Below are 23,000 nucleotides of genomic sequence, written 5' to 3'. Positions count from 1 at the left end.
AATTAGATAAATAATTCAGATTTGTGCCCAAACCTGGCAGAACTTTACTGGATCCGAGTTTGGATCAACGTTGGTGAGATTCTTCTGTTCAGATCAAGTTTGTTTCAAAACAGGAAAAAAGGTATTCCCCACCATTTCCATGCACAGTGTGATAAATTGCAGGATCTACTAGTAAGACGTGTATGATTTGATTAAGCTGTGGAGTTAGAAAACAACGAGACAGGAGACGTGAGAGTAGACGTAGTCGAGGTAGTTTACTAGCTCCAACTTTGCATGTCATACGTTCGACAACGACACTGAACTGACTGTGAACCGGAAGCGGAAGTGCATTATCTGACGCCTCGCCTCTTCCCTTAAAGGTACACCGTCCTCTTAGGTGAATGTCTCTCGATATATAGATGTGGGTCACCACAAAGCTGTACTTCCGACTCAGACGAGATTATTTCAAAAACCACCAATTCGGACTACCAATACTTTGGCACCTTGCAGGACACTCAGGAAAAACTGAAAAATAGATGAAACGTTTTTCTCTCAATAAACATTGTGTCCAGATGAACTGATTAAACTTTCTGTGGTAACATTGAAAAATAGATTCTTAATGCATGCTCAATAATCCAGATAAGAAAATACAGAAAGTTGAATCAGTTCATCTGGATACAACGTTTATTGAGAGAAACGTTTCATCACTCATCTAAGTGACCTCTTCAGTCTAAACTGACTGCAGGTATCCCCACCCTTATAAACAATACACTGGTGTAAACTACTAATAAGACACGTTAGCCCCTAGTTAACGGGTCTGAGCGGTTAGTGATGTCGCCTTGTGGTGCAGTACACCCCGTATCGAATCCCGCACCGGGCAAAAAAATAACCGGTTACACTGGCATAACGACCAAGGATCACCGCATTGGCTGACAAGGCCCAGGCCTCTGGCCCAAATTTCCGAGGGGGCCCAAAATCATGGGGGAAGAGGGGAAATAGCGTGAGCCTCCCACATGCTATGTCTCCCTGGCAAAACTCCTCACTGTCAGGTGAAAAGAAGCGGCTGGCAACTCCACATGTATCAGAGGAGGCATGTGGTAGTTTGCAACCCTCCCTGGATTGGCGGGGTGGAGCAGTGACCGGGATGGCTCGGAAGAGTGGGGTAATTGGCCAAGTACAATTGGGGAGAAAAACGGGGGGGGGGGCGTGATGGACAATTTGGTGTTGTCTTTATGCATGCGCAATAATCCATCTATTACCTTAACCACTTATCCGGTCGCGGGGATGCTGGAGCCTATTCCAGCAGTCATTGGGCGGCAGGCGGGGTAAGAAAGTCCAGGTAAGAAAATCAAAAAGGTTGAATCAGTTCATCTGGATACAACGTTTACTGACAGATAATGTTGTATTGTTTATAAGGGTGGGGATTCTGAATGCGATGTTCATTACTGCCTACCAGCGGGTTAAGAATAGATGCCAGAAACAGATATGTTATAGGTCACTGAGTTAAACATACAAACAATAGGCTTGTTTCGGTCGTTATGCCACCGTATTATTTACAAGGGTGGGGATACCTGCAGTCAGTGTAGACTTAAGATGTCACTTAGATCAGGAACGATTTATTGTCATCTCTATCATGCACCTGCGTACACAAAAGAAATGAAATCAGCCCACAGCAGTGCAACAAAAAAAAACGCATATCCAAAATTTCCAAAAACGACACCACCAAAAACATACACAAACAGAGAACAAAGCAAAAAAAGAAAAGAACTGGGTGAAGCCTATGCAAACGTCAGTTCGCGCCGCCATCTTACCACACCGGAAATCCTTCCCACATTCCGGTGTGGGAAGATTAAACAAAAAAACAAAAACAAATGAGTGATGAAACGTATCTGTCACTAAACGTTGTATCCAGATGAACTGATTCAACATTCTTTGATATGCATAAAGACGTTTCTCTCAAAGAAACGTTGAGCCCAGATGGACTGATTCAACTTTCTTTGATTGAATAATGAGCATCATTTAAAAAAAAGCTCTGCTCCTCCTCACCCCGGGCTGAACAACAGGCCTACGGAAGAGAAAGAAGGCTCCTCCTTCTGGTTTTGTTTGCAGGTCGAATTCTGTTGCACAACGCCGTTCGCCATTTTAGAAAGGCTGGTGACCTACATCCGACGCCGGACACGGTGGAAAACGGGAATTGTTGACGGACACCCAAGCTAATTTTTTGTAATCTTAGTATCTGCATAGAGTAGATTTGTCACGTTAAGATGTCCCGGGACAGGTTCAACAGAAATCGCGGTGGCGGCGGGATTAATACTTTTCAGCCGCGTCGGGGTGGCGGAATCCCCGGCGGCCCGATGCGAGGTGGACTGATGGGGAGTGGGGGTATAAGAAACCATCCTTTCCAGCATCAAAACCGGGGTGGAGGACAAGCGGGTAATAACAGCACCAATATGAACAAGCCGCCAAATCAGGGACCGAACCAGACGAAGCCACAACAGCCACAGTCCTCCGGGATAATTCCTCCGCCAACTCCCGGCCCGGCTCTCACAATGAAAGGCCCCATGCAGCAGGAGCGAAAACCGACCGTCGGATCTCCTCTACCCAAGATTCAGTCTCCTCCGCCCAAACCCAACATAACTTCGCCTCCGCCGAACCAAGCCAACAAGAACCAGAACCCGCAGCAGAAGGGGCCGATGAGTGGCAACGTGAACGGCCAGCAGCAGCAGCAGCAGCAGCAGAAGCCGATACCGCAGCAAAGCCCGAAGCCACCGGCTCCAGAGAACAAGCCGAACCCCACAGTAAACCCGGAGCAGAAGGCGCCTGAACGTGCTGCTCCGGCCCAGACAGATCACAGCCATGCATCGGTTCGTTGTGTTTGTGAACATTTTTAACGTTACACATAGTCAATTTATTTTTTTTGTTGTCTTCACTCGGTGTGCGTGTAGAGCCCCGTGTGACTGTGTTTAACGTCTCCTTTTTGTCTAAGGCTTTATGTACTTGTTAAACGCATGACATTTGAGGGCATATTTTTGTTAGTGGGGCCTTTGTCCCCGCTTTGTCGGCTCGGTGTTCATTGCTGCCTGCTGACAAAGCTGGCTGGAGTAAATAGGAAAACGTGTGGGACGTTAGATATGAACGTTTACGTGGACCTCCCGGGCGGAGACGTGCAACATGGCTGGAAGAACGTTCGGTCTTACTCGTGACGGTAGCCATTTGGGGTTTAAAACGTGCGCACCTAAAGGCAAACCGTTCGACTGTCCGCCATCTTGTGCCGAAATCCGCACTATTTTTCCAACCGCTGTAACGCGTCACAGTTTTGTAAGCTAAAGAAACGGTTCGCGGAGTTTTTGATAAATTATGTTTTCTACTCTGCCCCTAAAAGCTAAATGTTGGTTGTTGGATCATTTCAAATGTGGGTCAAATTGTCAGGGTTTTCTTTTTAACACGTTGGCGTAGGGGGAGGGGTGGAGGGGTTAGGGCCGCTTCAGCGGATATGGGCAGCAACAAATGCTTACTGAGATTTACCTGTCATTCTCGTCCGCTTCATTTCTCTTGTGAGTTTGATTAACACCGAAATAACTTTTTTTTTTTAAAATTCACTTGAATATTCGTGATTTTGGATTTTTGGTAGTTTGGTTGTTTTTGCTAGGCTTTTTGCCCATTTTCTTGTTGCATACCAGTGTCTATTTTTACTGCTTGGGTAAGGGGATTTGATGCTGGGATTCAATAGATTTGTTTGCTTTCTCCAATCCATTTCTTTAATTTCCAGGAGTTTAAGGCAACATTATCCTTGCTGCTTAAACCTGGTGAGAAGACTTACACTCAGCGGTGCCGCCTGTTCATCGGCAACCTGCCCAACGACATAACAGAGGACGAGTTCAAGAGGCTGTTTGCCAAGTATGGCGAGCCCAGTGAAGTGTTCATCAACAAAGGCAAAGGTTTTGGTTTCATCAGATTGGTAAGGACACAAAGGCAGAATTCAGATAATTGTTGTGGTACAATTTGATGGGCGGGGGCAAATTGAATGTTGAGTTTGACGCTTAAGCTTCGGACATGTCCAGTCATACAAAGCAATACATTACAAATTTGAAGTTCGACTCCGTGGGGTAAAAAACGAAACGGATCACGTGTCTGAGATGAAGTCCGTTCTCCACAACCAGGGCAAAGTTTTTGATCGATTTTTTGGTAATGTTTTTTTCAATGCAGGAGTCCCGTGCACTGGCCGAGATTGCCAAGGCAGAGCTTGATGACATCCCCATGAAAGGTCGTCCTCTCCGTGTTCGTTTTGCCACACACTCCGCAGCCCTCTCTATAAAGAATCTATCACCGTTTGTGTCCAACGAGCTCCTTGAGGAGGCTTTCTCACAGTTTGGAATGGTGGAGAGGGCGATTGTCATTGTAGATGATCGCGGACGTTCCACGGGGAAGGGCATTGTTGAATTTGCCTCCAAACCTGCTGCCAGAAAAGCCCTGGACCGCTGCAGTGAGGGCGTGTTCTTGCTCACTACGTGAGTATATATGTAATTTAACACCTTTTTTTTTTTTTTACAAAATATAAGATTAAGTACTTGTTTTGTTTTTTTCTAAATACGTGTGATTTGATAGTGATTAACTTGACGTGTTGTGGATAAACAACTACAGTCCATTTCATAAGATGAGCTGATTTTGCTACAGGGTGGTAAACAATGTTTCTGAGAGACTGAAGTTAGTGAGGTCTATAATCCTGAATATCTTTATGCATGCTCAATAATCCAGGCAAGTAAATCACAGAAGTTGAATTAGTTCATTGCCGTACCAATTGCATATGACGCAGTTACTCTATTTCCATTTGTACCAATCGTTGTTTTCAGTCGTTATGCCACTGTGTTGTTTATAAGGGTGGGGATACCTGCAGTCAGGTGAGACTGAAGGGGTCATTTAGATGAGTGATGAAACGTTTTTCCCAATAAACATTGTGTCCCGATGAACTGATTCAACTTATGTGAAAGTCCTGAATAGTTTTTATTTCCCTGACAATTAAGGGTCGGATTTTGTATTGCTGTAAAGCCCACTGAGGCAAATTTGTGATATTGGGCTATACAAATAAAATTGACTTGATTTGAGCTCTTATCCTAACCTTGCGTTATCTTCACAGGTCACCCCGACCAGTTGTGGTCGAGCCTCTCGAACAGTATGATGATGAAGATGGTCTTCCTGAAAAGCTGGCACAGAAGAACCCCAGATATCAGAAGTAAGTGTTTGTATTTATGCATGGGGTGTAGCTGCATGCTGTTGTGTTCTGTAAAACTGTAAATGTCAGACTTGCATTTAAATAATTTTGACTAGTTTGAGTTTTACCAGTGGGCATCAGTTAGCCTTTAGTCTACAGTTTGTAATGATTTTTATAAGTAGATTCTATATTTTGGTATATATGTTCTACATGTATTTTATCATTTTAAGTAGATTGTAATGGTTTGAAGCTGTTAAAGTGTTTCATGATTGCTTTGATAAATTAAGCAATATGTAGGTATAAATGTTTTGGGGTATTTCATGTGAGAACTTATCACACTTTTTTATTTGGAAATTGCAACCTATGAAAATAAAGTGGAAAAACAAACATTTTTGGGGAAAAAAATACAAAACTTACAATAAACAAGGTGCATAACTGTTTACACCCTGTTATAAATGTGGATGTGGCTGTGTTCAGACTTGGACTTTCAAACTAATGTTAAATAGTAGTTGGTATTGGGGGTGGCTGATATGTTTTTTTCAAGACCGATACAGATTATTAGTAATCATTCAGACTGATCACTGATATTTGGAGCGATAATACATTTGCAGTAAAAATGAAAATCTTGGTGTCAAAATTTAGAACAACACAAACTCCAGCACAAAACTTCGTTGCCATTAAGCATATGGTTAATTAAAAGAGAAACGTTCAACATCTAAAAAAGTGCAGGCAGCTCCTCCCTAAAGGAAACGGAGTTGGAGACGGCTTCAGGATACACCAGTAGCATTGCTAGTAGTCGTGGGTTGAGACAGAGTATGACTGGCCCTGGTAAGGAGGGCTGCCCCTACCAATGATTTTTTTTTTTACTAGTAGTTAGTGTAAGCCATTAGTGGACTAGTCGTCGTACATCTATGATATTTATTTAATTATTGGGGGGGGGGTCAAAATGAAAATGGTTTTGAGTTCTGGGGCTTAGAAAGGGGGAAAAAATACCCTTTTTTGGATGGTGTGTATCTTCCTCAAGCTCGGGTCCTCTACTAGAGGCCTGGGAGTTTGAGGGTACTCCGCAGTATCTTAGCTGTTCCTGGGACCACATTCTACTGGACAGACCTCAAATGTTGTTCCTGGAATCTGGTGGAGCCACTCACCCCGTTTGGGGGTCACAGCCCCTAGTGCTCCCATTACCACTGGAACTACTGTGGATTTCACCTTCCACATCCGATCTAGTTCTTCCCTCAGCCTTTGGTATTTGTCTGGTTTCTCATGCTCTTCCTGATGTTGCCGTCGCTCGGGATTGCTACATCGATCACTACTGCTGTCTGTTTCTTGTCGACCACCACATTATCTATTTGGTTAACCAGCACCTACTTGTCAGTCTGGAACTTGAAGTCCCACAGGATCTTAGCTCTGCCATTCTCAACCACCTTTGGCAGTATCTCCCACTTGGACTTAGGGACTTCCAGTCTGTATTCAGTACAGGTATTCCTGTACACTATCCCAGCCACTTGGTCATGCCTTTCAGTGTACTCTTTCCCAGCTAGCTTTTTACGCCCTGCTACTAAATGCTGAACTGTCTCAGGGGCGTCTTTGCACATCCTGCATCTTGGGTCTTGTCTTGTCTGGTGTGGAAGACCCCTGCCTCAATCGATCTGGTCCTGAGTGCCTGTTCTTGTGCTGCTCAGAGCCTCTGTGTTGTCCTTCAGTCCAGTCTTTTCTGGCCACTGGTAGGATTTCTTGCTACGGCTTCTATCTGTCAGTGGTACATCCCATGGAGGTGATTGAGCTTCTATGATACCTCCTCTTCTTCTTCATCCTCTGCACTCTGTCTTCTGCTGCCTGAGGTACTCACTCAGTAGTTCATCCTGGGGGCCCCTCTTTCCGATGTACTCATGGATGTTCCTTGTTTCATCCTGGCTAGTGGCCCTGGCACTCATTAACCCTCGGCCCCAATCTTTTCGCTCGTCGTAGTTTCAGGCTGCTGGACTTTGGGTGGAACCCTCTGTGCATTGTGGGGAGTTTCCGTGTCCTGGTATCTGACCTTAATCACTTTGGCCAGCTTCTTATTCTAGCTGGGTATCTGATGACTGGTAGGGCATATGTGTGATGGCTTGGATCTTATTCTTCCCATTGAACTGGCTCCTCAGGACCCGCCTCATTCTCTGAAGTTATTTGGCTGTAGCTGACCTCCTTGCTGCCTCCTCATGATTTCCATTTGCAGGGGGAAGCCTACCAATTTTTTGCTAGTCAGCTGGCTAAATTAGGAATCAACAAGCAAGCTTGTTGACGTTTGCTATCACATTCAAGTTAGCTATATGAGACTCAACATTAGCTTACGTTATTATGACCATTGGCTACCTATAACACATAAAAACAGCAATTCATATAGGTGAGTAATGTCACATTCGCAATATAGAAGCTAAAAAGAGTTTCTGTTGTACTGGCACCAACGTTACTCAGAAGCTATAGCTATTGCGATATAAACTTTTATCGTGTTATAGTTAACTTATATCACTGCAACAAGGTGCATTTGGACTGCCCTTTTAATGTGTACTCTTGTGCAAAGTCACACAGCCAGTTAACATTCAAAAGTCCTCCAATAAACACACAAGGCTTGACTTGTATTTAACTGAAGTCTTGTTTCCTCTGTCTTTATTTTGTAAAACTAAAACATTACAGAGATAAGAACATAAATCAGTATACAAAAATTAACATATTCATATAGGCAATATTATACACATAACTACGTAAATGCACAATTCCTACCAAAATTTAAAGAGATACTTTTATGCTGTTTCTGAGCACGTTTTTAACACGGGTGGTTTGAATTACAACCGAAAGGTGGGTGTAGTTTTATGATTTCATAGCTATTCGCTACTGAAATTCCGGGTGGTTGTGGCTGGGTGGGCTAAACACTGGGGCTATACCTCTTGTCGCTTGCTGTAGAAAAATGAGAAATTCACTGGTGACAGCCCCCTTCCTGCTCTGTCGTCACTTTACAAAAAAAAAAAAAAAAAAAAAACGGCGAGCGACGAGACCACCGACAGCAGCTTTGAGGTTGAGGATGTGGAAGTGGAAGATGATTCCTCTTCCTCAGTGGAAGTTGAGTACTCGCCTCACGAATATGTTGCTCAACCAATACAGCCGTATTCCTTCAAGCCAAAAGGGTGCGTCTCCGCTTTTATAGCATCCCGCTACGGACCTGCCCTCTATGCTAATGATAATTCGTGACGTGGGAAGTTACCACATTTTCGCCAACTGGAAATCAGTTACTTGGCCGCCGATATCTCTCGTCTGGCCATAAATGTGATTTTAGGGCTACCATTTGTCTCATTGATCACATCCACAATCCTTACATCGATTACCAACAGGAAAAGTCGGATTTTGATGCAAGTATCTCTTTAAAGCAGTGCTATACTGTATACAAACATAGCTCAACTACCACAACAGTTACAAGTCAGTCAATTAGTGAACCGAGCTAGCTACTGACATAACTGCATGCTAGCAGAACATGTTTTACCAAAAACAATAGAGAAGTTTCTAATATGACATTCCTTAAAAAAATGCAAGTGTTTGATAATTATTTACATATATTACTTAGAGAAATGGTCCCCAAGGCAGAATCGTATCAGAAATACATTCAGCAACAACATGTATCCAGCACTCTGTCTTGCCTTTCCGTGCTGAACTGAAGAAAGGCTAAGCTAGTGGAAGAGGAGCAACACAGAGACAGGCAGAGCACAGAGCGCTCACTATGACGGCGTTCTGAGAATCAACAAGTGCATAGAGGGCTCACTTTTTTAAACTTATGTACCTAATAACTTATCTAAATTACTAACTCAACTTTGAAGGCAACACAACATTATTCAGGCATTTTCATTGGTGTAATTGGGAAACTGGGCGTGCTTTTGTCATCCTAGAAATGGATCATAAGATTGTGATATTTATTGCAGCTTTGGCAATATCTGCTGCCCTACCTTCAAAACACGGCTGCGGTTGCTCACCGGAGCTGCTCCAGTCTGCAGATGCGTTCCTCTGTGGTACAGTAGGCTTCAGTGTTGATAGGCTTTTACTCATGACATGTACCAATCAGTGCTGTCGGTGGAACGTTGCTTGAGACCAAAGAGTGGTGGTTACAGAAGGCGGCTGTACCGGAAATGAAGTAGTGTGTTTTTAAATTAATTTATTTTATCGGGAATGAGATTTAAAAAAAAAATGAAGATTCCGATCATCGTAAAAATGCTGAATATCATCCGATAATCGGTCTGGCAGATCGGCCCCTAATTATACACCTGCCATCAATTGAAGTGACTGATTAACTCAAAATAAAGTGAAGCTGTTCCTGTACAATTTTCCTGACGTCGTCTTGTTTGCATCCAACTGCAAAAGCCATGGTCGACTAAGAGCTTACAAAGCATGAATGGGATCTCATTGTAGAACGGTATCAATCAGGAAAGTGGAACAAGAGAATTTCCAAGGCATTGGATATACCATAGAACAAAGTGAAGACAATTAGCAACTCTTTTTCTTTTGGCTGCTTAGGGGTCACCACAGCGGATCACCCGTTTTTATCTCTTCCTGTCCTCTGCATCTTCCTCTGTAGTGCCAACTGCATGCATGTCCTCACTCACCACATCCATAAACCTTCTCTTTGGCCTTCCTCTTGCCTGACAGCTCCATATTTGGCATCCTTCTCCCAATATACCGAGCATCCCTCCTCTGCACATGTCCAAACCATCTCAATGTCGCCTCTTACTTGTTCTCTAAACCATCCAGCCTGAACTGTCCCTCCTAATATGCCCATTCCTAATCCTGTCCATCTTCATCACTCCCAATGAAAATCTTAGCATCTTCAACTCTGCCACCTTCAGCTTCGCCTCCTGTCTTTTCATCAGTGTCATGGTCTCCAAACCATACAATATAGCTGGTCTCACTACCATCTTGTAAACCATAATAATGATAAAAACTGATATAGCGCTTTTCTAATACACAAAGTCGCTTTACAATAAACGGGGTGAAACAAGACGACAGATAAACATAACACAGACATACAGGGGTGGATGGGAAGGGGGGCTACGAGAGGGAGAAGTGGTAGCCACACACTATGCCAGCAGTACTCTCCAACTTGGACAAATACAAAAGGGAAAGAAAAACAAACATGATAAATCACAGACGAAGTCTGAAGAGGTGAGTCCCGACCAATGACCTGAATGTGGGCAGGCCGCAGCAATGTCCAATGTGCTTGGGGAGGGAGTTGAGGGAGGGGGCAGGTCGAGAGCTCGGTCCCCAGCCTGCCCCAGACCAGGGGTGGATGAGAGGATGGGGGGGCATGAGAAGGCAATGGAGAAAAGGTGTGTCTTGAGACAGGATTGGAAGAGAGGGAGGGATTCTGAGTCTAATGATTTGGGGGAGGGACTTCCAGAGCCTGGGAGCTGCCCTGGAGAAGGCTCGGTCACCAAAGCCGCGGAGGTTGGACCTTGGGATAGAGAGAAGGGAGGCTGAAGTGGATCTGAGGGGCCGAGAGGGTCGGTAATTATTCAGGCATTAAATGTTCCCTTTCTTTTGCTGGTACCCTTCTGTCGCAAATTACTCCTGACACTCTTCTCCACCCACTGCACCCTGCCTGCACTCTCTTCTTCGCCTCTCTTCCGCACTTTGAAATGGTTGACCCCAAGTATTGAAACTCATCCACCTTCCTCAACTTTACTCCTTGCATTCTCACCATTCTGCTGTCCTACCTCTCATTAGTGCATAAATATTCTGTCTTGCGCCTACTGATTTTCATTCCTCTTCTCTCCGATTCATACCTCCAACCCTCCAGGCTCTCTTCAACCTGCTCCCTACTCTCACTACAGATCACAATGTCATCTGTGAACATCATAGTCCATGGGGGACTCCTGCCTGATCTCGTTCATTAACCTGTCAATCACCATTGCAAACAAAGGGTTCAGAGCCGATCCTTGATGTGTCATTCCTACCGCACACCTCACTACTGTCACACTGCCCTTGTACATATCCTGCACCACTCTTACATACTTCTCTGCCACTCCCGGCTTCCTCATACAATACGCAACCTCCTCTCTTGGCACCCTGTCATATGCTTTCTCTAAAGGCACAATGTAACTCCTTCTGATTTTCTCTATACTATTCCATCAACATTCTCAAAGCAAAAAATGCCTCTGTAGTGCTCTTATCATGGCATGAAACCATATTGCTGCTGGCTAATCATCACCTCGCTTCTTAACCTTGTTTCCACTACTTCCTATATCGTATATGGCTGATCAACTTTATACGTCTGTAGTTACTACAGCTCTGCACATCACTCTTATACTTGAAGACAGTCATCAACATGTGAAGAAAATGTAGCAACAGTGACATAACCAAGAACAGGATGTCCCTCCAAAATTGACGAGAAGATAAGAAGAAAACTGGCCAGGGGGCTGCCAAGAGGCGTACGGGAACAGTAAAGATGCTGCAGGAAATTCTGGAAAGTACTGGTTTTTCCCAAAATGTGACAACAATCTCCTGTATTTTTCATTTGTCTGGGCTGTAGGGTAGGGTGGCAAGATGGAAGCCTTTTGACACACACACACAAAAAAAAAAATCCAAGCCAGGCCTAATTAAAAGAAAAGAAAAGAAAGATGTATCCAGTCTCCCAAAACCATATGTAAAAATGTGTTATAGTCTGATGTGACCAAGGTTGAACTTTTTGGCTACAATTCCAAAAATTGGTGCAAAAACAAAACTGCTTATCGCCAAAGGAATACCATACCCATGGTGGAGCACTGTGTTTGCAGCATCATGGTTTGGAGCTGTTTTTCTTCAGCCAGAATTAGAAGTGGAGAAACTCATGAATATCTAAATACCAGTCGATCCAGCACACAACCTTCAGGTGTCAGCTAGAAATATCAAGAGGAATTTCACCTTTCCACACATCAACGACCCAAAAGCATCCAAATCAATAAAGGAATGGCTTCACCAAAACAAAGTCAGTGTTTCGGAATGGTGCAGCCAGAGCCCAGATCTGAATCCAATTGAAAATCAGTGGGGTTACCTGAAGAGGGCTGTGAACAGGAGATGCCCTTGCATTTTGGTGGATCTAAAACGTTTTTGCAAGGATGAGTGGGAAAATATTTCCAAGTCGATGTGCCAAGCTGATACTCTTACCAAAAAGACTTGGAGTGCTGTAATAAAATCAAAAGGTGCTTCAAAATATTAGTTTAGGGGTGTGCACACTTATGCAAACAGGTTATTGTAAGTTTTTTATTTTTTCTCTAAAATTTTTTGTTTTTCGCTATTTTCATAGGTTGCCATTTCAAAAAAAGTGGGAAAAGTTCTGACATGATTAATCTTTGGTTTCAATTTTTTCATCACAAAAACCTGCCATTATAATGGGTGTGTAGACTTTTTATATCTGTTGTGTGTAAAAATATTGTTCATTATCTAGTGTGCTTCAACATTTATGAACCTGAGCACTTCGTGGTTCTATACAAAGAGGCCCATTGATGGGAGTCAGGAATACAGTTCTGTTATATGGTTACATTAGTTAAGGCCTATTTCCCAACCATTATTTACATTCAACATATTTAAAACGAAGGGTGAAGCCTGCAATAAATTCTGAAAAATTTCCAGTGCAAAGGAACCTTGTCTTGATGTTGTCTTTGTGTGTGTGTGTGGGGGGTTATTCTGTAAATTCAGAGAGCGGGAGGAGCCTCCTCGTTTTGCTCGCCCCGGCACTTTTGAATACGAGTATTCCAAGCGCTGGAAGTCTCTGGATGAGATGGAGAAGCAACAGAGGCAGCAGGTGGAGAAGAATATGCGGGAGGCTCGTGAGAAACTGGAGAGCGAGATGGAGGATGCATACCATGAACACCAGGCCAACATGCTCCGTCAAGGCAAGTGGACAATTTTTCAAGTCTAGAATGTTGTCAAAAATTGTAACTGTCAACCACAGAGCCAACTTTTGTGCTGATTTTTTTTCTGCAATTACCCTCAAGGATGATACTGCCACTGTTACCAGTTTTAGTACAGTCTGAACTTGTTGTATGCTGTTACAGAACTTATAAGGCGACAAGAGGAGCTAAGGCGCATGGAAGAAATGCATAGTCAAGAGATGCAGAAGAGAAAGGAGATGCAACTCAGGTATTCATATTTTCAGAAAATGCTAAGTCATTATTCATAATCTGAGATCAGCTGTTTGGTGTGTAAAATTGATTTAATCTTTAACAAAATCCCTCACAATAGCTTGCAAGAAAAAAAAACTTCAGCTGTTTGTTTGATAACTGGTGTGTTCTGAGATGACATTCTATACACACAATGTTGAATTCGGATATGATTTGCTTTGCTGTGGTTGTCTGTTCTCGCACAATTCTCGCCATTTTCCTCTGATTCACAAGCTGTTTCGACGACAGGATTGCCATTCAGTTTTTGTTTTTTTTGTTTTTTTGTTTTTTGCACGATTCTCTGTAAACCCTTGAAACGGTTGTGCGTGAAAAGCCCAAGCGACAGCTGTTTGTGCTGTCCCTTTCTTTATACTAGACATAAAGCTCCAGCTTCTCATCTACATTCTTACCAGGCATTAAAGTTCTCTGTTGCTATGATGGATTTAAGTCAATAGGATTCCAGGGAAGCCATGTATGAGATCAGTGCAGGGCTTTCCTAGGCACAGTTGCCTATGCATTCTTGTGCAGTGCCGAAACCGAATGAGCGGAAAAGACTGCTGAGCATTCAATACTGCTCCAGAGAGAGGATACTGTATAGGCCCTGATATAAGACTTTTTTTTTTCTGAAACTCGGGTTTAAAAACGCAGGGTTTGTCTTATATTTCAGGACTAGACAATTACAATTGCTCATTCATTACAACAGATATTCTTTTTGAATGAAGAGTACCAGAGTAAGTAGGGTATTTGTGATGCATTATGCGTTTTTTTTTTGTTTTTGTTTTTTTGGTAGCCTTAATGTTGCTAGGGTAGCGACTGTTTTTTAAAGATTTCTTTTTTTGCATTTTCCGCCTTTATTGGATAGTGATAGTAGTGAAAGAGAGGCAGGGGAGAGAGAGGGGATGACATGCAACAAAGGGCCCAGGCCGCTGCGGTAAGGACTCAGCCTTATGTGGTACGGGCTCTACCAGGTGAGCCACAGGGACGCACGGTAGCGTCTGTTTTTAGTCCATTTTTATCGTGAGCCTTTCAGTGTCAGTCACTTAGTGTTTCGTTAGTCCAGTTTAACACTAGAACGACCGGGATTTCACTCCTACCTAAACCGACCATGGGCTGGCAAAATGACCGCCAGTTTTTAAACTCTGTATTCTGTCAAGATAAATACCCAATTTGAGATATTAATGTATTGCATTTGTTAGTATGTCTGTTAGGAAACGACTGACACCAAAATTAACATTTTAACAACTATAATACTATTTTTAAACAATGTAAACTTCAAAGAGACATGGCCGAACTTAAGAAAACTAAAAACACATATTGCTAATCTAACAAATGTAACAAGGCCTATAAAATGTGAAATATAAAAAAAAAGATCTGACAATATCTATTGAAACAGTCCCAAACAACGACCGGAACTTAAAAACTACTAGAACGACCATCGCCCACAGTTTTTAAACTATATTCTATCAAGATAAATTCCCAATTGAGATATTAATGCATTACATATGATGGTATGTGTGTTAAGAAATGACTGACACCAAAATTAACATTTTAACAACTTTAATACCATTTTTCAAACAATTTAAAATCACTGCTGTTCAACACTTGTAAATACAGCAATGCTTCCTCGGTGGTAGTCATGGTGCATCTGAAACAGCTTCTGTAACCAGACATGTTGACAATAATCAAAAATCAAGTTTAGACTATTCTGCGCTGGAGAATGCTAGTGTATTTCTAGGACAGAGCAATGAACTTCGCGAAGGAAGTGACGTGACCAACACACGTCATAAACAGTGATATCACGCACAAATTACAAGTCGTCTTTTTGACAACTCATTAGATCTTATAACTTTTTTTATGTGAAATTGATCTAAAGCTCTTTTTAGATATTTATTTATTCATTTTATTTGGAATCACATGAACAGCATTTTTACATAATCATCTTCAGTTAGATACTTTTACAAATTGGTCCATCTTTTATGCATTTTACAGAGTAATTATAGAACACAAAAATAGAACTTGGGGTGTTTTTCCATTTGAGATAAAAAAAGAAAGAAAAAGAACAAAAACCATATTTACATAAACAAATTTAAACAAAAGAAGGATGTTTTGGGGAAATATACAATTTCCACTTCTCTCAAATTTCCTCAAATTTAGTTTCCTCAAGCCTCGTGATGTCAAATTATATCATACCAGTCCTCTATAGATGGGGTGTCTGACTTAAGCCATTTCATGTAATTGCTTTTGTAGCAGCTACACTCAATATTCCAAATAAGTAACTTGTATTAATGTTTGTGGGTGTTGCATGTAATGGACCAAAGAGGAGTTCATCCCAAATCAAAAGTTTGTTTTTTTTTTTGTCCCAAATATAGTCACTAATTCTATAAATCTTCCGCTACAGGATATTTACTTTTGGGCAGGCCCAAAACAAGTGGTAGTGATTGGCTTCTTGGGAGCTACAATTCCTTTAGCAGCTGGAAAAGCCTGACTGGTGAGATGTCTGAAAAGGTGTGATAAAATATCTACTAAGACTCTTCCAGCCAAACACTCTCCATGAGGTTGAGCTTGTTATCCTCTATTGAGATTCACAATATTTTGTCCCAACTTCCTCTTGAATGGAACTGTTAGTTTTCCTTCCTCGTTTTTGTTTTATGTAGGTGGTACTTGCTATCTCAAATCTCCTGAATTCCCCTCTATAGCCTAGACTTATTTTAAGCCCTGAAACACTAACAAAAACTTTCAATAAATTATTTTCAAATGCCTTTTAACACTCTTAACATAAAACTGTTAATGTGATGGGATACCTGAAGAAATCTATAAAAGTCACTATTATTTAACCCGTGTAGACATTTCAACCTCTCAAAGTTGCTCAGCGTCCCCTGATTAAAAAAGGTACAGTATGAGGAGAGGCCCTGATTAGCCCGTCCTTTATAACTCGCATCTAATTTGTTTGGGGTAAAGTCGAGGTCGAGAGAGCACCATCTCAGAATTCTTTTCTCTTCAAACCAACCATTCTTAGTGATGGTATTTAGCCGTGTTTTCAGAGATGAGTTAATCCGTTTACTAACTATTTCCATTAAGTTTTTAATTAGTCTTTTATCCCCTATCTGTGCCTGAATTGGAACTGCCCCAGACATATTTTCTTCAATTTCTTTCCATCTCGCGTGGTAATCAGAATTGCACCAACAAAGCAAAATCCTCAGTTGGGCCGATATGATAGTCCTTTAGGCAGGGGAGTGGAAGTCCTCCCTTGTTCTTCGCCAGCTGAAGAGTTTTAAAGCTTATCCTTGGTTTTTTCCCTTGCCAAATGGATTGCGATATTAATTTATCCCATTCATTGTATTGTTTGTCAGTTATTTCAGTTGGAAGAGTTTGAAACAAATGTAATGCCCTTGGCAAGATATTCATTTTTACTGACTCTTATTTGTGACTCGAAACTTAATATTGGAATTAAATTCCATCTTTTTATGTCCTCCTTTATTTAATGACTTAACAAATTAAGGTTTAAGGCATACAGATTTGTTAATTCTTTTGGGATGTTTACTCCTAGATATCTCATGTGATCCAACTCGCAATTTAGTTTGATTTATAGCTTATGATCTGGCTAGGCCTGTAATAGAAACTTAATATTTGCGCCTGTGGACTATTCAATTTATAACCTGAGACAGAACCAGAGTTATCTAAGAGTGACAATAATTTCAAAATTGAGCTCTAGGTTTGACAAGTAAATCAAAATGTCGTCTGCAAATAGAGAAATTGTATGTACTTGACTTAGCATTTTTATACTTGTTATATTTTTGTCCTGAATTGATCCCCTGGCTTAATGCTTCAATAAGTATTGCGAACATTAATGGACTTCCAAAGGAATTGAATCGAGTGCAACTGGACTTAGTATACACTACCGTTCAAAAGTTTGGGATCACCCAAACAATTTTGTGTTTTCCATGAAAAGTCACACTTATTCACCACCATATGTTGTGAAATGAATAGAAAATAGAGTCAAGACATTGACAAGGTTAGAAATAATGATTTGTATTTGAAATAAGATTTTTTTTACATCAAACTTTGCTTTCGTCAAAGAATCCTCCATTTGCAGCAATTACAGCATTGCAGACCTTTGGCATTCTAGCTGTTAATTTGTTGAGGTAATCTGGAGAAATTGCACCCCACGCTTCCAGAAGCAGCTCCCACAAGTTGGATTGGTTGGATGGGCACTTCTTTGAGCAGATTGAGTTTCTGGAGCATCACATTTGTGGGGTCAATTAAACGCTCAAAATGGCCAGTGTGTGTACTACTCCCTTCAGAGGACAGCACAAACAGGCTCTAACAGGTACTATTTAATGAAGATGCCAGTTGGGGACCTGTGAGGCGTCTGTTTCTCAAACTAGAGACTCTAATGTACTTATCTTCTTGCTCAGTTGTGCAACGCGGCCTCCCACTTCTTTTTCTACTCTGGTTAGAGCCTGTTTGTGCTGTCCTCTGAAGGGAGTAGTACACACCGGTGTAGGAAATCTTCAATTTCTTAGCAATTTCTCGCATGGAATAGCCTTCATTTCTAAGAACAAGAATAGACTGTCGAGTTTCAGATGAAAGTTCTCTTTTTCTGGCCATTTTGAGCGTTTAATTGACCCCACAAATGTGATGCTCCAGAAACTCAATCTGCTCAAAGAAGTGCCCATCCAACCAATCCAACTTGTGGGAGCTGCTTCTGGAAGAGTGGGGTGCAATTTCTCCAGATTACCTCAACAAATTAACAGCTAGAATGCCAAAGGTCTGCAATGCTGTAATTGCTGCAAATGGAGGATTCTTTGACGAAAGCAAAGTTTGATGTAAAAAAAATCTTATTTCAAATACAAATCATTATTTCTAACCTTGTCAATGTCTTGACTCTATTTTCTATTCATTTCACAACATATGGTGGTGAATAAGTGTGACTTTTCATGGAAAACACAAAATTGTTTGGGTGATCCCAAACTTTTGAACGGTAGTGTATATCCGTGAAGACGTTTTGCCTCTCATCCAAGAGGCTTCATCAGCCTTTCTGACTAGACCAAGCTAGTCTGGGGTAAAGTCAACTAGCTTGGGGGGAGAATGGGAGAATGTTGTGCAGTTTAGGGGCAACTACTATGAAAGCTCAGTCATCTTTGGGTTTGAGCCTGAATAAGTTATAGACAATAAGAATGTATTGGGACCTAACTGATCTTGATGTCTTGTAGGGGCAAATTAGTTCGGCGATATAGGAGGGTGCCTGACTATGCAAGGGTCTATAGATAGTCAGTAAAGCATTAGATTTAACCCTATATTCAACTGGAAGCCAGTGCAACGATACCATAACGGGAGTTACGTGAGAGCACTTTCTAGTTCTAGTTAGAACCCATGCAGCAGCATTCTGAATCATTTGTAGCTGATCCAGAGGGGATTTGCTGAGGCAAGTAAAAAGTGAATTACGATAGTCTAGGTGTGTAGAGATAAGAACATGTGAAATCATTTCTGTCCCCTGTGATGCAGCAGGCCTAAGCCTAGCAGTGTTCCAAGTTATGAAAGCAGGAATGGGTCAGCGTCTTGACATGAGAAGTGAAGGACATGCAATGATCAAACATTAAAATTAAGCCTGACCTTAGAAATCACATTATCTGGGGTGATAAGGACTTCGGTCATGTCAGTATTTAGCTGTAAAACTTGTTTCCCATCCAGTCCTTAATGGTCGTCAAAAATCACAGCGAACCAGCAATTTATCAGTCTTGTGGGGGTCAAATGAGAAATACAGTTGCATATCCTCTGCATAGCAGTGATAAGAGATTCCATCAAAACTATTAATATACCCAAGAGGAAGCATGTATAGGGTAGATAAAATGGGACCCAGGACTGAACCTTGGGGCACACCATAGCGTAGGGCAGAAATTGATCAAGGTTTGGTTATTTAAAGCAGAGGCTGCACAATAGCCTAATTTAAGTGATCAGTTTGTAATAACCAGTGGACCAAAGGGCATTCTTAAACAAAGTTGATGTTAAAATATCTAGTGAGCTTGAGAAAGGTTTCACATTGCCCACTATGTCAGTGAGATCAGTGGAAGAAAAGATAAGCGAAAAAGAATCTATAAGAGATGGGAAAGATGGAGATATTTAATCTGGCAGCCCTAATATTCTCAAAATGAATAAGAAAATTGTCACAATTATCATTTGAAAATCCAGTCACAGTTGGTGAGGCAGGGGTTTTACTCTTACTGATAGTGTCAAGTAGAACCTTTGGATTGTGTTTACTAGAAGTAGTTAAGATTGGAAAAACAAGAGCCTCTTGCATCTTTTGTCATATTGTTATAAATGCATAACAGCTCTTTGAGATGGAGATGATGAACCTCCATATTAGAATATTTCCATATACGCTTGACAGTTTCGTCTAAAACTATGTAGGTCATCATCCATCCAAGCGTGTGTCCAGTGTGTTTAAAAAAAGATAGATAACAGAAAATGAAAAGTGCATATGTACTACATGAGTGATGTACACTGGTAGAAATGTAGTGTTTCACTGGCCTCTTCAAGTTGAAACTCCCAACTAGGTTGCACTGCTGTTCACACCCGAATCCTTATGCTATTAGTCATATTTTTAGTAAAAGCCCCCCACAACATGTAATCAAATGTACTGTCATTTGCGAACTGCTTTTCTGTATGAAAACAGACAGGAGGAGGAGCAACGCAGGCGAGACGAGCAGATGTTAAGGAAGAGGGAGATGGAGGAGCAGATGCGACGTCAGCGTGAGGAGAACTACAGGATGGGCAACTTCATGGACAACGTAGGTTTAGCTGCATGCTTGGTATGCTTAGTATTTCTAGATGAGACTTATGATGGGGTATGAAGGTTATAATGCTGTGTGCCACACAGCTGTTATGGTAACAAGCTAGCTATTATGTACTACCATAAGAATGAATACTTTCAGTCAAGGCTAGTGATTTCGCAAAGATTCAATTTGAACACATACAATGAAAATGTTAAAATGCAAGTGTTATACAAGAGGCTGGTGGTCTGGTCTGCTGGGACTGTATGTGTGGTGGAATGTTGGTTTTCTTAACCTGTGTTTTCATCCTACAGAGGGAAAGAGATATGAGAATGAATCCTGCTGGGGCTATGGGCATGGCTGGTAAGAAACCAGTTTATATGTTTATTATTATTGGCCACTATATTGATCTCAGAATGCTTGTATTTGAATTACATGACTCTCTTGCCATATGTTAGTCTTTTCTCTGGTGTTTTTTTTTTTTTTTTTTTTTTTAATGTATGAAATTAAGTCATGTTGTCCTTGTTAGACATGCCTTTTGGCTCACCCAACCAGAAGTTCTCCATGGGTGGAATGGGCTTTGAGGGACAGCAGGGCATGGGGGGACCCTCTTCTGGTGGCTTGCTACCCAATGAAATGGTAACGTATCCCACTTTAGGGAATATCACTAGTTAGCACTGATAATTTGCAGTTGGCTTTCCTTCTGTTGGGAAAGGCATTGAGTTGTTTGTTAAATATGAAGGCAGAACTGCACCATTTGGGCTTGTAAGTTCTTGTTTGGAAGAGCTGTGGATATGGAGGAAGCGTGCTTCCAAGCTCTAGCTGTCTTCAAATGGCTTGCTTCATGACAAGATGTGCTGCCTGTGTAATAGTGCAATGGTGAGCCATGCCCCCTCAGTTTCCTTCTCCAAAAACTTGCTGCTTTCTAGTTAAACCAACTGTCAACCAGTACTAAATCATAGGATACCTATAAGACTGTAAGCATGTGTACTGGAGCGCTGTTGCAAGCCCTGTCTCCTGTGAGCCAGACAGGCACTTTTCTTGGCAAGAAGGAGAATGGCAATCTACAAGCATTTTTCAGCTTTTAAAATGTGTTGACAATATGGGTTTGAGTAAGCTGCTGAAATCACTTCTACATAATACTGTGCCAGCACTTCCATGTATCAGCTACTGCAAGGGCACACTTGGTAAATGATCACAATGTGAGTATTTTAGGGTGGCAGTTTCAAATACTTAACAACCTTTTCCGTGACATTGAGAAGGAATCGTGTTTACCTCAGGGACTAGCGACCTGTCTCTGTTCACAAACCTTTTTTACATTAGCAAATCAAGTGCTGTTAGTGCCGGTTGACAGTTGAATGAATTTTTTAGACTTTCAAGTTGCAGAACAACATTTTGAACTGATGGGGGTAGGCATTACCTTGTGATGTTCCTGTTCAGGCCTCTGTTGTGTACTTATTTTTAATTTCACAAGCAAACTCGGCCCTGAGTTAAAGATCTATCCAACTGGCAGGAATACAGTATCACATTTTCTTGCTGGTTTACATTTTACATGGAGTCCTAGTCTTTGGCATGATGTGCAGTTGACATGGTGATATCCAAAATGTGTTTAGACCTATTTATGAGCAAACTTTTGTAATCTGCCTTTGGTCATACAGATCCTGACTAGTAATATATACGTTACCATTAATGTCTTGAACCTCTGCCAATAGTCAAAATGAACTTGACCTATTTTTGTCAATTTGCATTCAACTCAACAATTTGAGCAGTTTCCACCTACAACATAGGAAAATTTTTTTTAGACCATTGCACATGGAAATGAAAGGTGTATTACCATAATTGAAGTTATTAGTGTACGTTTTGAGCCACATTTTAGACTATGGAGGATATATGATGTGATTTTTACCATTTGTTTGATAACTTAGCTGGCTACATGTGTTAATGTTGATCCTGATCGTTCATTAATTGAAAGGCAGTCATGATTGCTGCCAAGTTGAGTTGTGATCTTGAGCTTCTTTCAGTGAATTTGAGCCATTATTGGAATACATGTGCACTCTAAAGCTGTTCCTCCTTGATGTGTGCTTCTGTGAATTATTATTCAGTGCTGTTTAATTTTGTCTCTTGCCTAGTACCATGTACACCCCAAAGGTGTATCATTGACCAAGTCAAAATATTCCTTTTCTGAAGTTTTTGTTGGCTGTTGTGAAAGACAGTTTGGCAAAGATCAAGCATTGTTAAAATTTTAGTATGGAATGCTGGAAGAATTCAAATGAAAAGCCTGCCAAATGTTGATGGTATTCTCCTGGACAATTTTACGTTTTATGAGGCAGTTCTAATTTCTAAAACATGGGAAAGGAAGTATTTATTTTTTTCATTCATTTAGGCTGGATTGCACCAACATGGTTTAATTATTAAGCTCAATCTCATTGTTACACTGCAATAATGTTCTAGTTTGTGGTATTACTCCCCACAATTTGTAGACTAGTTAACAAATTCAACTTTTGAAAATTTTGCTAATTTCTCGTGGGGGTGTAGCGGATCATTATTTTCAGTTGGTAGTGCCTTTTAAAAAGTTGTGGTTAGATGGAAAAACTTCACTCTCTATTCAAGAAATAGTCTTATAAGGGTCCATCCAACTCAGGCCATCAGACCTCCTTAATTATGTGTAAAGTTAGTTGTGAAAAAAAATTGTTTTACATTTAGTGTTTAAGGCTCCTGATTTTAAGTTAATCCAGTTTTATTAAAAACTAATCTGACTTTTAAAGGTAAGGTTATATTTAATTGTGCCAAGTCTTGAAAGCTGAGCTGTGGAGTTTTCCATGTATACAAACATGAGATGTGTTCATAATTTCACTCGCTCAGTTGGTTGAGCCCATTGAATGT

At 41.2% G+C, this 23,000-nt stretch overlaps 1 protein-coding gene across 4 annotated transcripts in view; it reads left to right on the top strand.

Annotated features, from left to right (window-relative positions):
* Positions 1–2,083: 2,083 nt before the first annotated feature.
* Positions 2,084–23,000, top strand: part of sfpq (splicing factor proline/glutamine-rich) — a 39,381-nt gene continuing 18,464 nt past the window's right edge. For 2 of the 4 annotated variants that reach the window (XM_056298747.1, XM_056298746.1), the window contains exons 1-9: positions 2,084–2,843; positions 3,749–3,937; positions 4,186–4,487; positions 5,114–5,209; positions 12,884–13,080; positions 13,243–13,327; positions 20,021–20,135; positions 20,432–20,480; positions 20,647–20,756. In XM_056298747.1, the coding sequence (XP_056154722.1) occupies positions 2,244–2,843; positions 3,749–3,937; positions 4,186–4,487; positions 5,114–5,209; positions 12,884–13,080; positions 13,243–13,327; positions 20,021–20,135; positions 20,432–20,480; positions 20,647–20,756 (1,743 nt within the window). In that variant the 5' untranslated portion in view covers positions 2,084–2,243. The remainder of the gene's footprint in view (positions 2,844–3,748; positions 3,938–4,185; positions 4,488–5,113; positions 5,210–12,883; positions 13,081–13,242; positions 13,328–20,020; positions 20,136–20,431; positions 20,481–20,646; positions 20,757–23,000) is intronic. The other 2 variants (XM_056298745.1, XM_056298744.1) reach the window with 1 other exon arrangement.

Source organism: Lampris incognitus, chromosome 18, assembly GCF_029633865.1.
Source record: "Lampris incognitus isolate fLamInc1 chromosome 18, fLamInc1.hap2, whole genome shotgun sequence".
Classification (NCBI taxonomy): domain Eukaryota; kingdom Metazoa; phylum Chordata; class Actinopteri; order Lampriformes; family Lampridae; genus Lampris; species Lampris incognitus.
Note: the sequence above shows the minus strand (reverse complement) of the source record. Positions and strands in the feature narration are given on the sequence as shown.